The sequence below is a fragment of the Scyliorhinus torazame genome, chromosome 15, assembly GCF_047496885.1.
Source record: "Scyliorhinus torazame isolate Kashiwa2021f chromosome 15, sScyTor2.1, whole genome shotgun sequence".
Lineage (NCBI taxonomy): Eukaryota > Metazoa > Chordata > Chondrichthyes > Carcharhiniformes > Scyliorhinidae > Scyliorhinus > Scyliorhinus torazame.
The window spans coordinates 203,492,860-203,508,989 of NC_092721.1; the positions used below are offsets into that span (position 1 = coordinate 203,492,860).

General features: G+C 59.6%; 1 protein-coding gene across 1 annotated transcript in view; it reads right to left on the bottom strand.

Annotated features, from left to right (window-relative positions):
- Nucleotides 1-16,130, bottom strand: part of LOC140392133 (arf-GAP with Rho-GAP domain, ANK repeat and PH domain-containing protein 1-like) — a 209,737-nt gene that overhangs the window by 58,909 nt on the left and 134,698 nt on the right. Inside the window, 2 exon segments of the mRNA XM_072477471.1 lie at nucleotides 530-612; nucleotides 2,028-2,164. Of these exon segments, the coding sequence (XP_072333572.1) occupies nucleotides 530-612; nucleotides 2,028-2,164 (220 nt within the window).

Here is a 16,130-nt window from a genome sequence, read left to right on the forward strand (position 1 = left end):
TATTGATTGAGTTACGTAGACTCTCCTGGAACTATCCTTATGTGCGGCTGTCCTCGTGTACGCCTTACAACCTGCTGCCGGCAGCCGGATGTCACATGACTGATGTCTGATGCCACCTGCTGGTAGGAGGGTGCACTGCTGAGTGCATGTAATATTATTCACAGGCATATCACCACGTCCGCAGGTACGATTCTGAAAAGGATTGACAGGGTAGACAGGTCGAGACCAGAACCATGGGCCATCAACAGAAGACCGTCAGGAATTAATCCAATCGGGTGTTCAGGAGAAACTTCCCCACAGAGTGGGGAGAATGTGGAACTCACTTGACAGAGACGCGTTGAGGTGAACAATATAGAGGAGGCTCGGTGGAGCCCAGAAACCAGCATGGCCCAATTGGGCCGAATGGTCTGTTTCTGTAAATGTTTTCGAATAAGACTGACCCGGGGACAGCCAGACAACAGAATCTTACCCAAACCCTCCAACCCTCGGGAACAGTACGGATCAGTTAGACTCGACACCACATTCTTACCATGTCGGTGCTTTAAATTTCTTCTTCACACCGAGATAGATCTTCAAACTCTTCACAGGCCATTCCTTCTCAGGCTTATTGCTCTGCGTGCAAACAGAAAACAAATCAATCAGAGCGCATCCAAGCCAATCTCAACAAGTGGCTGATGGGATATTCAGCAGCTACATCAACATCTGATCATTCATATCGCTCTCTCCAGCAGCCAGATCAATAACAGCCTCCATCCCTCCATCCAGCTCCACATGGAACAAGTCCACGTTATCAAACTGTTCATGATTCGACAGGAAAATTGTTACATTGATGTAAAGGCCCTCGGATTTGCGTGTTATGGAACCATTATCAATGTCTGGCATAGGTAGTGTAGAGGGAGCTTTACTCTGTATCTAACCCCGTGCTGTACCTGTCCTGGGAGTGTTTGATGGAGACAGTGTAGAGGGAGCTTTACTCTGTATCTAGCCCCGTGCTGTACCTGTCCTGGGAGTTTTTGATGGGGACAGTGTAGAGGGAGCTTTACTCTGTATCTAACCCCATGCTGTACCTGTCCTGGGAGTGTTTGATGGAGACAGTGTAGAGGGAGCTTTACTCTGTATCTAGCCCCGTGCTGTACCTGTTCTGGGAGTGTTTGATGTGGACAGTGTAGAGGGAGCTTTACTCTGTATCTAACCCAGTGCTGTACCTGTCCTGGGAGTGTTTGATGGGGACAGTGTAGAGGGAGCTTTACTCTGTATGTAGCCCCGTGCTGTACCTGTCCTGGGAGTGTTTGATGGGGACAGTGTAGAGGGAGCTTTACTCTGTATCTAACCCCGTGCTGTACCTGTCCTGGGAGTGTTTGATGTGGACAGTGTAGAGGGAGCTTTACTCTGTATCTAACCCCGTGCTGTGCCTGTCCTGGGAGTTTTTGATGGGGACAGTGTAGAGGGAGCTTTACTCTGTGTCTAACCCCGTGCTGTACCTGTCCTGGGAGTGTTTGATGGGGGACAGCTAGGAGAGTTTAGAGGGAGTTTTATGCTGTATTTGAGCTGGTTGTGCCTCAGTTGTAAATCTCACTGAAAGACCGGAATGCTGACCCTGCAGCGTTCCTTCAGTGGGAATGTCAGTCTGGATTTTGTGCTCCTGTCTTTGGGGTGCGTTTGTTACCCATTCCCTTTGAGAGGCCGGAGGGCTGAGCAGAAAGCCATGGCTGACAGCATGGTTTACTGAGAGGTCTGTGATGTAGAAGGTCGCGTTAATCTCAGATCAGAGCTGCTGGAGTGAGAAAGTCGAACAGCTGGCAGACAACAGCTGGATTCAGCAGGAATGGCGGCAGAACAGAAATATGGTCCAAATTGTCCATTCCTGACCGCTGCCAGCCTCGGCACTGAGCAGGTGACTGGCCAGTGGGTGTGTTTGGCTTGTTCTGTACTGAGGGTCTCCACTCTCAGCCCCCAGCAGGGTCCGGGGGTCAGAACGGGGGCAGCAATCCATGCGGGCTATCCTCCCACTCTGATTGGTTACTTACTCGCACTTCCTTGTAGAGTCGGAGGGTGAAGCCAGTCAACATCAGGTACCGGTCACTGAAACTTCCCAATCCCAATCCGAGCTTCCGTTCCTCCCGAAACTTCACCATCCCATGTTTCTGATCAGCTACCCGGCTGGCTGTGAGGAAAATCCAAAACGGGAGACGGAGAAATGGGAAGGGGGCAAGGAGGGGGAAAGGGGGAAAAGAACAAGGAGGGAGGTAGAGAGGTAGGAGGGAGAGAGAGAGAACCGGGAGAGAGAGAGAACAGGGAGAGAGAGAGAAAGAGAGCGAGGCAGGAGAGAGAGAGGCAGGAGGGAGAGAGAGAGAGAACCGGGAGAGAGAGAGAGGCGGGTGAGAGAGAGGCAGGCGGGAGAGAGAGAGGCAGGCGGGAGAGAGAGAGAACCGGGAGAGAGAGAGAGGCGGGAGAGAGAGAGAGGCAGGAGGGAGAGAGAGGGGCAGGAGGGAGAGTGAACCGGGAGAGAGAGAGAGGCGGGAGAGAGAGAGAACCGGGAGAGAGAGAGAGGCGGGAGAGAGAGAGAGAGAGGCAGGCGGGAGGGAGAGAGAGAGAGAGAGGCAGGAGGGAGAGAGAGAGAACCGGGAGAGAGAGAGAACCGGGAGAGAGAGAGAAAGAGAGAGAGGCAGGAGAGAGAGAGGCAGGAGGGAGAGAGAGAGAGAGAACCAGGAGAGAGAGAGGCAGGCGGGAGAGAGAGAGGCAGGCGGGAGAGAGAGAGAACCGGGAGAGAGAGAGAGGCGGGAGAGAGAGAGGCAGGAGGGAGAGAGAGAGAGAGAGAGAACCGGGAGAGAGAGAGAGAGGCGGGAGAGAGAGGCAGGAGGGAGAGAGAGAGAGAGAGAGAACCGGGAGAGAGAGAGAGAGGCGGGAGAGAGAGGCAGGAGGGAGAGAGAGAGGCAGGCGGGAGAGAGAGAGAACCGGGAGAGAGAGAGAGAGAGAGAGAGAGAGGCGGGAGAGAGAGAGAGAGGCGGGAGAGAGAAAGGCAGTAGGGAGAGAGAGAGAGAGAGAGAGGTAGGAGGGAGAGAGAGAGAACCGGGAGAGAGAGGCGGGAGAGAGAGGGAGAGGCAGGAGAGAGAGAGAGAGAGAGAGAGAGAACCGGGAGAGAGAGGCAGGAGGGAGAGAGAGAGGCAGGCGAGAGAGAGAGGCAGGTGAGAGAGAGAGAGGCAGGCGGGAGAGAGAGGCAGGTAAGAGAGAGAGAGGCAGGCGGGAGAGAGAGAGAGGCGGGAGAGAGAGAGAGAGGCAGGCGAGAGAGAGAGTGGCAGGCGGGAGAGAGAGAGAGAGAGAGAGAGAACCGGGAGAGAGAGAGAGGCAGGCGGGAGAGAGAGAGAGAGAGAGAACCGGGAGAGGGAGAGAGGCGGGAGAGAGAGAGAGAGAGGTAGGAGGGAGAGAGAGAGAACCGGGAGAGAGAGAGGCGGGAGAGAGAGGGAGAGGCAGGAGAGAGAGAGAGAGAGAGAGAGAGAGAACCGGGAGAGAGAGGCAGGAGGGAGAGAGAGAGGCAGGCGGGAGAGAGAGGCAGGCGGGAGAGAGAGGCAGGCGGGAGAGAGAGAGAGGTAGGAGGGAGACAGAGAGGTGGGAGAGAGAGGGAGAGGCAGGAGAGAGAGAGAGAGAGAACCGGGAGAGAGAGGCAGGAGGGAGAGAGAGAGGCAGGCGGGAGAGAGAGAGAGGCAGGCGAGAGAGAGAGAGGCAGGCGAGAGAGAGAGAGAGGCAGGCGAGAGAGAGAGAGGCAGGCGGGAGAGAGATCCGGGGGAGAGAGAGAGAGAGGCAGGCGGGAGAGAGAGAGGCAGGAGGGAGAGAGAGAGAGAGAGAGGTGGGAGAGAGAGAGAGAGGCAGGCGGGAGAGAGAGAGAGGCAGGCGGGAGAGAGAGAGAGGCAGGCGAGAGAGAGAGAGGCAGGCGGGAGAGAGATCCGGGGGAGAGAGAGAGAGAGGCAGGTGGGAGAGAGAGAGAGGCAGGTGGGAGAGAGAGAGAGGCAGGCGAGAGAGAGAGAGGCAGGCGGGAGAGAGATCCGGGGGAGAGAGAGAGAGAGAGAGAGAGGCGGGAGAGAGAGGCAGGAGGGAGAGAGAGAGGCAGGCGGGAGAGAGAGAGAGAGAGAGAGAGAGAGGCGGGAGAGAGAGAGAGAGAGAGAGGCGGGAGAGAGAGAGAGAGAGAGAGAGAGAGGCGGGAGAGAGAGAGAGGCAGGCGGGAGAGAGAGGCAGGCGGGAGAGAGAGAGGCAGGCGGGAGAGAGAGAGAGGGAGAGGCAGGAGAGAGAGAGAGAGAGAACCGGGAGAGAGAGGCAGGAGAGAGAGAGAGGCAGGCGAGAGAGAGAGAGGCAGGCGGGAGAGAGAGAGAGAGAGGCAGGCGGGAGAGAGAGAGAGGCAGGCGAGAGAGAGAGAGGCAGGCGGGAGAGAGAGAGAGGCAGGCGAGAGAGAGAGAGGCAGGCGGGAGAGAGATCCGGGGGAGAGAGAGAGAGAGAGAGAGTGGCGGGAGAGAGAGGCAGGAGGGAGAGAGAGAGGCAGGCGGGAGAGAGAGAGAGAGAGAGAGAGAGAGGCGGGAGAGAGAGAGAGAGAGAGAGGCGGGAGAGAGAGAGAGAGAGAGAGAGAGAGAGAGAGGCGGGAGAGAGAGAGAGAGAGGCAGGCGGGAGAGAGAGGCAGGCGGGAGAGAGAGAGAGGCAGGAGGGAGAGAGATCCGGGGGAGAGAGAGAGAGAGAGAGAGAGAGGCGGGAGAGAGAGGCAGGAGGGAGAGAGAGAGGCAGGCAGGAGAGAGAGAGAGAGAGAGAGAGAGAGAGGCGGGAGAGAGAGAGGCAGGAGGGAGAGAGAGAGAGAGGTGGGAGAGAGAGAGGCGGGAGAGAGAGAGAGAGAGAGAACCGGGAGAGGGAGAGAGGCGGGAGAGAGAAAGGCAGTAGGGAGAGAGATCCGGGGGAGAGAGAGAGAGAGGCAGGAGGGAGAGAGAGAGAGAGAGAGAACCGGGAGAGAGAGAGAGAGGCGGGAGAGAGAGGCAGGAGGGAGAGAGAGAGGCAGGCGGGAGAGAGAGAGAACCGGGAGAGAGAGAGAGAGAGAGAGAGAGGCGGGAGAGAGAGAGAGAGGCGGGAGAGAGAAAGGCAGTAGGGAGAGAGAGAGAGAGAGAGAGGTAGGAGGGAGAGAGAGAGAACCGGGAGAGAGAGGCGGGAGAGAGAGGGAGAGGCAGGAGAGAGAGAGAGAGGCAGGCGAGAGAGAGAGGCAGGTGAGAGAGAGAGGCAGGTGAGAGAGAGAGAGGCAGGCGGGAGAGAGAGGCAGGTAAGAGAGAGAGAGGCAGGTGAGAGAGAGAGAGGCAGGCGGGAGAGAGAGGCAGGTAAGAGAGAGAGAGGCAGGCGGGAGAGAGAGAGAGGCGGGAGAGAGAGAGAGAGGCAGGCGAGAGAGAGAGAGGCAGGCGGGAGAGAGAGAGAGAGAGAGAGAGAACCGGGAGAGAGAGAGAGGCAGGCGGGAGAGAGAGAGAGAGAGAGAACCGGGAGAGGGAGAGAGGCGGGAGAGAGAGAGAGAGAGAGAGGTAGGAGGGAGAGAGAGAGAACCGGGAGAGAGAGAGGCGGGAGAGAGAGGGAGAGGCAGGAGAGAGAGAGAGAGAGAGAGAGAGAGAACCGGGAGAGAGAGGCAGGAGGGAGAGAGAGAGGCAGGCGGGAGAGAGGCAGGCGGGAGAGAGAGGCAGGCGGGAGAGAGAGAGAGGTAGGAGGGAGACAGAGAGGTGGGAGAGAGAGGGAGAGGCAGGAGAGAGAGAGAGAGAGAACCGGGAGAGAGAGGCAGGAGGGAGAGAGAGAGGCAGGCGGGAGAGAGAGAGAGGCAGGCGAGAGAGAGAGAGGCAGGCGAGAGAGAGAGAGAGGCAGGCGAGAGAGAGAGAGGCAGGCGGGAGAGAGATCCGGGGGAGAGAGAGAGAGAGGCAGGCGGGAGAGAGAGAGGCAGGAGGGAGAGAGAGAGAGAGAGAGAGGTGGGAGAGAGAGAGAGAGGCAGGCGGGAGAGAGAGAGAGGCAGGCGGGAGAGAGAGAGAGGCAGGCGAGAGAGAGAGAGGCAGGCGGGAGAGAGATCCGGGGGAGAGAGAGAGAGAGAGAGAGAGGCGGGAGAGAGAGGCAGGAGGGAGAGAGAGAGGCAGGCGGGAGAGAGAGAGAGAGAGAGAGAGACAGGCGGGAGAGAGAGAGAGAGAGAGAGGCGGGAGAGAGAGAGAGAGAGAGAGAGAGGCGGGAGAGAGAGAGAGGCAGGCGGGAGAGAGAGGCAGGCGGGAGAGAGAGAGGCAGGCGGGAGAGAGAGAGAGGGAGAGGCAGGAGAGAGAGAGAGAGAGAACCGGGAGAGAGAGGCAGGAGAGAGAGAGAGGCAGGCGAGAGAGAGAGAGGCAGGCGGGAGAGAGAGAGAGAGAGGCAGGCGGGAGAGAGAGAGAGGCAGGCGAGAGAGAGAGAGGCAGGCGGGAGAGAGAGAGAGGCAGGCGAGAGAGAGAGAGGCAGGCGGGAGAGAGATCCGGGGGAGAGAGAGAGAGAGAGAGAGTGGCGGGAGAGAGAGGCAGGAGGGAGAGAGAGAGGCAGGCGGGAGAGAGAGAGAGAGAGAGAGAGAGAGGCGGGAGAGAGAGAGAGAGAGAGAGGCGGGAGAGAGAGAGAGAGAGAGAGAGAGAGAGAGGCGGGAGAGAGAGAGAGAGAGGCAGGCGGGAGAGAGAGGCAGGCGGGAGAGAGAGAGAGGCAGGAGGGAGAGAGATCCGGGGGAGAGAGAGAGAGAGAGAGAGAGAGGCGGGAGAGAGAGGCAGGAGGGAGAGAGAGAGGCAGGCAGGAGAGAGAGAGAGAGAGAGAGAGAGAGAGGCGGGAGAGAGAGAGGCAGGAGGGAGAGAGAGAGAGAGGTGGGAGAGAGAGAGGCGGGAGAGAGAGAGAGAGAGAGAGAACCGGGAGAGGGAGAGAGGCGGGAGAGAGAAAGGCAGTAGGGAGAGTGAGAGAGAGAGAGAGAGAGGTAGGAGGGAGAGAGAGAGAACGGGGAGAGAGAGAGGCGGGAGAGAGAGGGAGAGGCAGGCGGGAGAGAGGTAGGAGGGAGAGAGGTAGGAGGGAGAGAGAGAGAACCGGGAGAGAGAGAGAGGCAGGAGAGAGAGAGAGAGAGAGGTAGAGAAGGGGACGAGAGAGGCAGGAGAGAGAGAGAGAGATAGAGAAGGGGACGAGAGAGGCAGGAGAGAGAGAGAGAGAGAGAGAGATAGAGAAGCGGAAGAGAGAGGCAGGAGAGAGAGAGAGAGAGAGAGAGAGCGGTGAGATTTCAGTTTCACCCTTTGTCTGTTTGAGGCCGTTGCCTCCCCTGCTCCCAGTGAGTAATGAGTCTTCCTCCTGGCTCACAGGAACATGTTAGAGCACCTCAGCCAAGAGCCTTTTCCCGTCTGACCCTGAACAGGATGAACAGCAGACACAGCAGCACTCTAAACATGGCCTTCAGACGCCTCCGATGCAGGTCCCCCTTATTTCATCGACCCAGTTAGAATCCCCAATTTGCAGCAGTAGGCCATTCGGCCCCTTGAACCATCTCTGCCGTTCAATAAGATCACAGCTGATTGTAACCTCACCCCTATGTTCCACCTACACACCCCCCTGATAACTCTCGACACCCTCTCCATCATGAATCTGTTTAACTCGGCCTGGGATGTATTGAATGACCCCCAGCCTCCAGCTCTCTGAGGAAGGGAAATCCTAAAATTGGATGGGTCAATCGGTGGAGCCGGAAGCTGCCATCGAGAATTCCAGAACCTCCCTTTGCCAAATCCAAAGAGCCGGAGTTTAAACCCCACTCTGACTATGGATAGCTGTAACCAGGGGGCGGGCAAATAAACAATGCCCTTGTCACCAGCACCTCCGAACATTTCAAAACTAACATTTGGGGAAATGAAAACAGAAAGTGGTGGAAAAACCCAGCAGGTCTGACAGCTGAAGAACACGGAACGTACAGTGCAGAAGGAGGCCATTCGGCCCATCGAGTCTGCACCGACCCACTTAAGCCCTCACTTCCACCCTATCCCCGTAACCCAATAACCCCTCCTAACATAAGAAGAGTCATATTAGGTTTAGAATCAAAGAGTCTTACAGCACATTAAGAGGCTCTTCGGCCCATCAAATCTGTACTGGCCATCAAGCACCGATCTACTCCTATCCCATTTCCCAGCACTTGGGTCCGTGGCCTTGTACATTATGGCATTTCAAACACACATCTAAATGCTTCTTAAATGTTGTGAGGGTTCCCGTCTCCACCCCCCTTTCAGGCAGCGAGTTCCAGATTCCCGCCACCCTCTGGGTAAAAAGGTTTTTCCTCACATCCCCCTTAACCCTCCTGCCCCTTAACATTAATCTCTGGCCCCTGGTCATTGGGCCCTCCACTGAGGGGGAAAAGCTCCTTTCTATCCACCGTATCTATGTCCCTCATAGTTTTGTAAACCTTAATCAGCCCCCCGCCCCCAAGCCTAGCAAATCTAGTTTAACCATCCTCTCTTGCTCGCTGGAACATTCCAGCCCAGGCAACATCCTGCTGGCACAGTGGTTAGCACTGCTGCCTCACAGCGCCAGGGACCCGGATTCCGGCCTTGGGTCACTGTCTGTGCGGAGCCTGCACGTTCTCCCCGTGTCTGCCTGGGTTTCCTCCGGGTGCTCCTGTTTTTGGTTAGGTGGGGTCATCGGGATAGGTGGGGCTTGGGCCTAGGTAGGGTGGTCTGTCAGAGGGTTAGTGCACACTCGATGGGCCGAATGGCATCCTTCTGCACGGTAGGAATTCTATTTTTTTTCATTTGGAGTATCCAATTCTTTTTTCCTCCCAAATAAAGGCCATTTCAGCGCGGCCAATCCCCCTACCCTGCACATCGTTTTGGGTTGTGGGGGTGAGACCCACGCAGACATGGGGAGAATGTGCAAACTCCACGCGGACAGTGACCCAGGGCCGGGATCGAACCCGGGCCCTCGGCGCCATGAGGCTGCAGTGCTAACCACTGCGCCACCCCATTGTCGGGTTTCTGATGAATCTCCTCTGCACCCTCTCCAATCACATCCTTCCTGTTGTGTGGTGACCAGAACTGCACACAGTACTCTAGCTGTGTCCGAACCAGGGTTTTATACAGCTCCATCAAAATGCCTCGACTGATAAAGGCAAGTATCCCAGATGCCTTTTTAACCATCTTACCTACCTGTCCGACTGCCTTCAGGGATATATGGACATGCACCCCAAGGCCCTCTGGTCCTCTGTTTTTCCCAGCATCCTACTGTTCCTGGTATCTTCCCTTGCCTTGTAAGTCCTCCTTTGAAACGTTGGGTGGGATGTACCGGCTGTTCACGCCAGCAGGACGTTCCGGTCCCACGCCGGCGCACAGGAGTCCCGGCGATGAGGGGCGTGGTCAACGGGAATCCCCTTTGACGATGGCGGGACCAGTAAATCCCGCTGGCGGTCCGTCTCCGCCATGAAGAAACAAGTGGCGGGTTGGCCGTTAAATCCCGCCCGTTAACTCTGTTTCTCTCTCCAGAGACGCTGCCAGGCTGCTGAGCGTTTCCAGCGTTTTGTGTTTTTATTTCCGATTTGCAGTATTTGGAGGAGGTTTTCGAACTCTTTCCCCCGACCGGACAGGATTCTCCCCGACCCGGCGGGGCGGGGGTTTCCGGCGGGATGGAGTGGCGGGAACCACTCCGGCGTCCGACAGCCCCAAAGGTGCGGAAGTCTCCGCGGAATTCTCCGCACCTTTAGGGGCCAAGCCCTCACCTTGAGGGGCTAGGCCCGGCCCGGAGTGATTTCCGCTCTGCCGGTTGGCGGGAAAGGCCTTTAGCGCCCTGCCAGCCGGCGCCGACAGATCTTGGCCGGGCGACGCATGCGCGGGAGCGTCAGCGGCCGCTCACGGCATCCCCGCGCATGCGCAGTGGAGAGGGTCTCTTCCGCCTCCGCCATAGTGAGGACCATGGCGAAGGCTGAAGAAAAAGAGATCGGTGTGCCCCGATGGCGGGCCAGGCCACCGTGGGGGCACCCCCCGGGGCCAGATCGCCCCGCGCCCCCCCCCCCCCCCAGGACACCGGAGCCCGCCCGCGCCGTCTGCTCCCGCCGGTAAGGTAGGTGGTTCAATCCACGCCGGCTGGCGAGGGTTGACAGCGGCTGGACTTCGGCCCATCGCGGGCCGGAGAATCGCCGGGGGGGGGGGCCCGCCGACCGGCGCGGCGCGATTCCCGCCCCCGCCGATTCTCTGGTAGCGGAGAATTCGGGACACGGCGGGGACGGGATTCACGCCAGCCCCCCGCGATTCTCCGACCCGGCGGGGGGTCGGAGAATCGCGCCCATGTTGTTGAAGTTTTTCCTCATACACTCATCAGGACAAACACAGAATGCCAAATTGCAAACGATCGCAACAGTTTCTACGACAGGAGAAAAGGGTGTTGATTGGGTGGCGCATTGACCGTGAGGCAAAGCCCCAACAAATCAGAGTCAGCTTGCTATCCAATCAGCGCTCTTAACTCTTCCGGCATAAATTATTGTGATTATTTGAAATTTCGTATTCTTGCATTTGCCCTGATGAGTGCAAGAGGAAAAGCTTTGATAACACGTCTCTCTTTTCAGGCCATTCAGCCCATTGTCTCTGTGTCGACTCTCTGCAAATGCAATTTGCCCCCTTTCCCTGGAAATATTTTATCAGAAAATAGACCAATTCCATATGAACGGATGAATTAGGAGTAGGGGTAGGACATTCGGCCCCTCGAGCCTGCCCACCATTCAATAAGATCATGGCTGACCTCATTGTCACTTCAACCCCCCGATTCCTGTCACCCCCCCCCGATTCCAGTCACCCCTGCATATTCCTGTCACCCCCCCCCGATTCCTGTCACCCCCCCATATTCCTGTCACCCCCCCCCCGATTCCTGTCACCCCCCGATTCCTGTCACCCCCCGATTCCTGTCAACCCCCGTTTCCTGTCACCCCCCCGATTCCAGTCACCCCCCGATTCCTGTCACACCCCCCGATTCCTGTCACCACCCCCCGATTCCTGTCACCCCCCCCGATTCCTGTCACCCCCCCCCGATTCCGGTCACCCGCCCGATTCCTGTCACCCCCCGATTCCTGTCACCCCCCGATTCCTGTCACCCCCCGATTCCTGTCAACCCCCGTTTCCTGTCACCCCCCCGATTCCAGTCACCCCCTCGATGCCTGTCACCCCCGCGATTCCTGTCACCCCCCCGATTCCTGTCACTCCCCCACATTCCTGTCATCCCCCGATTCCTGTCACCCCCCCGATTCCTGTCACCCCCCTACATTCCTATCACCCCCCCCGATTCCTGTCACCCCTCCCGATTCCTGTCACCCCCCCACATTCCAGTCACCCCCCCGATTCCTGTCACCCCCCCCACATTCCAGTCACCCCGCCGATTCCTGTCACCCCCCCGATTCCTGTCACCCCCGATTCCTGTCACCCCCGATACCTGTCACCCCCCGATTCCTGTCACCCCCCCGATTCCTGTCACCCCCCCGATTCCTGTCACCCCCACATTTCTGTCACCCCCCGTTTCCTGTCACCCGCACATTCCTGTCACCCCCCGATTCCTGTCACCCCCACATTCCTGTCACCCCCCCCGATTCCTGTCCCCCCCCCGATTCCGGTCAACCCCCCGATTCCGGTCAACCCCCCCCCGATTCCTGTCACCCCCCTGATTCCTGTCACCCCCGATTCCTGTCACCACCCCCCCCGATTCCTGTCATCCCCCCGATTCCTGTCACCCCCCCGATTCCTGTCACCCCCCTCGATTCCTGTCACCCCCGATTCCGGTCACTCCCACCGATTCCAGTCACCCCCCGATTCCTGTCACTCCCCCACATTACTGTCACCCCTCTGATTCCTGTCACCCCCACATTCCTGTCACCCCCCCGATTCCTGTCACCCCCCCAATTCCTGTCACCCCCCCAATTCCTGTCACCCCCCCAAATTCCTGTCGCCCCCCCCGATTCCTGTCACCACCCCCACATTCCAGTCACCCCCCGATTCCTGTCACCCCCCGATTCCTGTCACCCCCCCCGATTCCTGTCACCCCCCCGATTCCTGTCACCCCCCCGATTCCTGTCACCCCCCCCGATTCCTGTCACCCTCCCGATTCCTGTCACCCCCCCCCGATTCCTGTCACCCCTACTTTCCTGTCACCCCCCTGATTCCTGTCACCCCCCAATTCCTGTCACCCCCACATTCCTGTCACTCCCCGATTCCTGTCACCCCCCGATTCCTGTCACCCCCACATTCCTGTCACCCTCCCGATTCCTGTCACCCCCCTGATTCCTGTCACCCCCCCGATTCCTGTCACCCCCCGATTCCTGTCACCCTTCCGATTCCTGTCACCCCCGATTCATGTCACCCCACCCCCCGATTCCTGTCACCCCCCCGATTCCTGTCACTCCCCCACATTCCTGTCACCCCCCCGATTCCTGTCACCCCCCCATATTCCTGTCACCCCCCCATATTCCTGTCACCCCCCGATTCCTGTCACCCCCCCGATTCCTGTCACCCTCCCCCGATTCCTGTCACCCCCCCGATTCCTGTCACACCTCCGATTCCTGTCACCCCCGATCCCTGTCACTCCACCCGATTCCTGTCACCCCCCCGATTCCTGTCACTCCCCCACATTCCTGTCACCCCCCCGATTCCTGCCATCCCCCCAATTCCTGTCACCCCCCCGATTCCTGTCACCCCCCACATTCCTGTCACCCCCCCAATTCCTGTCACCCCCCCACATTCCAGTCACCCCCCCGATTCCTGTCACCCCCCACCACATTCCAGTCACCCCCCCGATTCCAGTCACCCCCCGATTCCTGTCACCCCCCGATTCCTGTCACCCCCCCGATTCCTGTCACCCCCCCGATTCCTGTCACCCCCCGATTCCTGTCACCCCCCGATTGCTGTCACCCCCCCGATTCCTGTCACCCCCCGATTCCTGTCACCCCCCCGATTCCTGTCACCCCCCGATTCCTGTCACCCCCCCGATTCCTGTCATCCCCCGATTCCTGTCACCCCCACATTCCTGTCACCCCCACATTCCTGTCACCCCCCGATTCCTGTCACCCCCACATTCCTGTCACCCCCCGATTCCTGTCACCCCCACATTCCTGTCACCCCCCCGATTCCTGTCACCCCCCCGATTCCGGTCAACCCCCCCCCCCAGATTCCGGTCACTCCCCCGATTCCTGTCACCCCCGATTCCTGTCACCCCCCCTATTCCTGTCACCCCCCCGATTCCTGTCACCCCCGATTCCGGTCACCCACCCCCAGATTCCGGTCACTCCCCCGATTCCTGTCACCCCGATTCCTGTCACCCCCCCATTCCTGTCACCCCCCGATTCCTGTCACCCCCGATTCCGGTCACCCACCCCCCGATTCCTGTCACCCCCCCGATTCCTGTCACCCCCCCACATTCCAGTCACCCCCCCCGATTCCTGTCACCCCCCCGATTCCTGTCACCCCCCGATTCCTGTCACCCCCCCGATTCCTGTCACCCCCCGATTCCTGTCACCCCCCCAATTCCTGTCAACCCCCCCGAGTCCTGTCACCCCCCTGATTCCTGTCACCCCCCGATTCCTGTCACCCCCGATTCCTGTCACCACCCGATTCCTGTCACCCCCCCGATTCCTGTCACCCCCGCGATTCCTGTCACCCCCACATTCCTGTCACCCCCCGATTCCTGTCACCCCCACATTCCTGTCACCCCCCGATTCCTGTCACCCCCACATTCCTGTCAACCCCCGATTCCTGTCACCCCCACATTCCTGTCACCCCCCCGATTCCTGTCACCCCCCCGATTCCGGTCAACCCCCCCCCCTGATTCCGGTCACCCCCCGATTCCTGTCACCCCCCCCCCCGATTCCTGTCACCCCCGATTCCGGTCACCCCCCCCGATTCCTGTCACCCCCGATTCCTGTCACCCCACCCCCCCGATTCCTGTCACTCCCCCACATTCCTGTCACCTCCCGTGATTCCTGTCACCCTCCCCTGATTCCTGTCACCCCCCCAATTCCTGTCACCCCCCCCACATTCCTGTCACCCCCCCCCACATTCCAGTCACCCCCCCCACATTCCAGTCACCCCCCCGATTCCTGTCACCCCCCCGATTCCTGTCACCCCCCCGATTCCTGTCACCCCCACATTCCTGTCACCCCCCCCGATTCCTGTCACCCCCCGATTCCTGTCACCCCCCGATTCCTGTCACCCCCACATTCCTGTCACCCCCCCATTCCTGTCACCCCCCTATTCCTGTCACCCCCACATTCCTGTCACCCCCACATTCCTGTCACCCCCCCGATTCCTGTCACCCCCACATTCCTGTCACCCCCCCGATTCCTGTCACCCCCCCGATTCCTGTCACCCCCCCGATTCTTGTCACCCCCCGATTCCTGTCACCCCCGATTCCTGTCACCCCCCGATTCCTGTCACCCGCCGATTCCTGTCACCCCCCGATTCCTGTCACCCCCCGATTCCTGTCACCCCCCGATTCCTGTCACCCCCACATTCCTGTCACCCCCCCGATTCCTGTCACCCCCCCGATTCCGGTCAACCCCCCCCCCCGATTCCTGTCACCCCCCCCGATTCCTGTCACCCCCGATTCCTGTCACCCCCCCGATTCCTGTCACCCCCCCGATTCCTGTCACCCCCGATTCCTGTCACCCACCCCACGATTCCTGTCACCCCCCCGATTCCTGTCACTCTCCCACATTCCTGTCACCCCCCCCGATTCATGTCTCCCCCCAATTCCTGTCACCCCCCCGATTCCTGTCACCCCCCACATGCATGTCACCCCCCCACATTCCAGTCACCCCCCCGATTCCTGTCACCCCCCGGATTTCTGTCACCCCCCCATTTCCTGTCACCCCCCACATTCCAGTCACCCCCCACATTCCAGTCACCCCCCACATTCCAGTCACCCCCCCGATTCCTGTCACCCCCCCGATTCCTGTCACCCCCCCATTTCCTGTCACCCCCCGATTCCTGTCACCCCCCCGATTCCTGTCACCCCCCGATTCCTGTCACCCCCCCGATTCCTGTCACCCCAACATTCCTGTCACCTCCCCCGATTCCTGTCACCCCCCGATTCCTGTCACCCCCCCGATTCCTGTCACCCCCCCCGATTCCTGTCACCCCCGATTCCTGTCACCACCCGATTCCTGTCACCCCCACATTCCTGTCACCCCCTGATTCCTGTCACCCCCACATTCCTGTCACCCCCACATTCCTGTCACCCCCACATTCCTGTCAACCCCCGATTCCTGTCACCCCCCGATTCCTGTCACCCCCACATTCCTGTCACCCCCCCGATTCCTGTCACCCCCACATTCCTGTCAACCCCCGATTCCTGTCACCCCCACATTCCTGTCACCCCCCCCGATTCCTGTCACCCCCCCGATTCCGGTCAACCCCCCCCCTGATTCCGGTCACCCCCCGATTCCTGTCACCCCCACATTCCTGTCACCCCCCCGATTCCTGTCACCCCCCCGATTCCGGTCAACCCCCCCCCCCCGATTCCTGTCACCCCCCCGATTCCTGTCACCCCCCCGATTCCTGTCACCCCCCCGATTCCTGTCACCCCCGATTCCTGTCACCCACCCCCCGATTCCTGTCACCCCCCGATTCCTGTCACTCTCCCACATTCCTGTCACCCCCCCCCGATTCCTGTCACCCCCCCAATTCCTGTCACCCCCCCGATTCCTGTCACCGCCCACATGCATGTCACCCCCCCACATTCCAGTCACCCCCCCGATTCCTGTCACCCCCCCGATTCCTGTCACCCCCCCATTTCCTGTCACCCCCCGATTCCTGTCACCCCCCCGATTCCTGTCACCCCCCCGATTCCTGTCACCCCCCGATTCCTGTTACCCCCCCGATTCCTGTCACCCCCCCGATTCCTGTCACCCCAACATTCCTGTCACCTCCCCCGATTCCTGTCACCCCCCCGATTCCTGTCACCCCCCCGATTCCTGTCACCCCCCCGATTCCTGTCACCCCCGATTCCTGTCACCACCCGATTCCTGTCACCACCCGATTCCTGTCACCCCCCGATTCCTGTCACCCCCCCGATTCCTGTCACCCCCCGATTCCTGTCACCCCCACATTCCTGTCACCCCCTGATTCCTGTCACCCCCACATTCC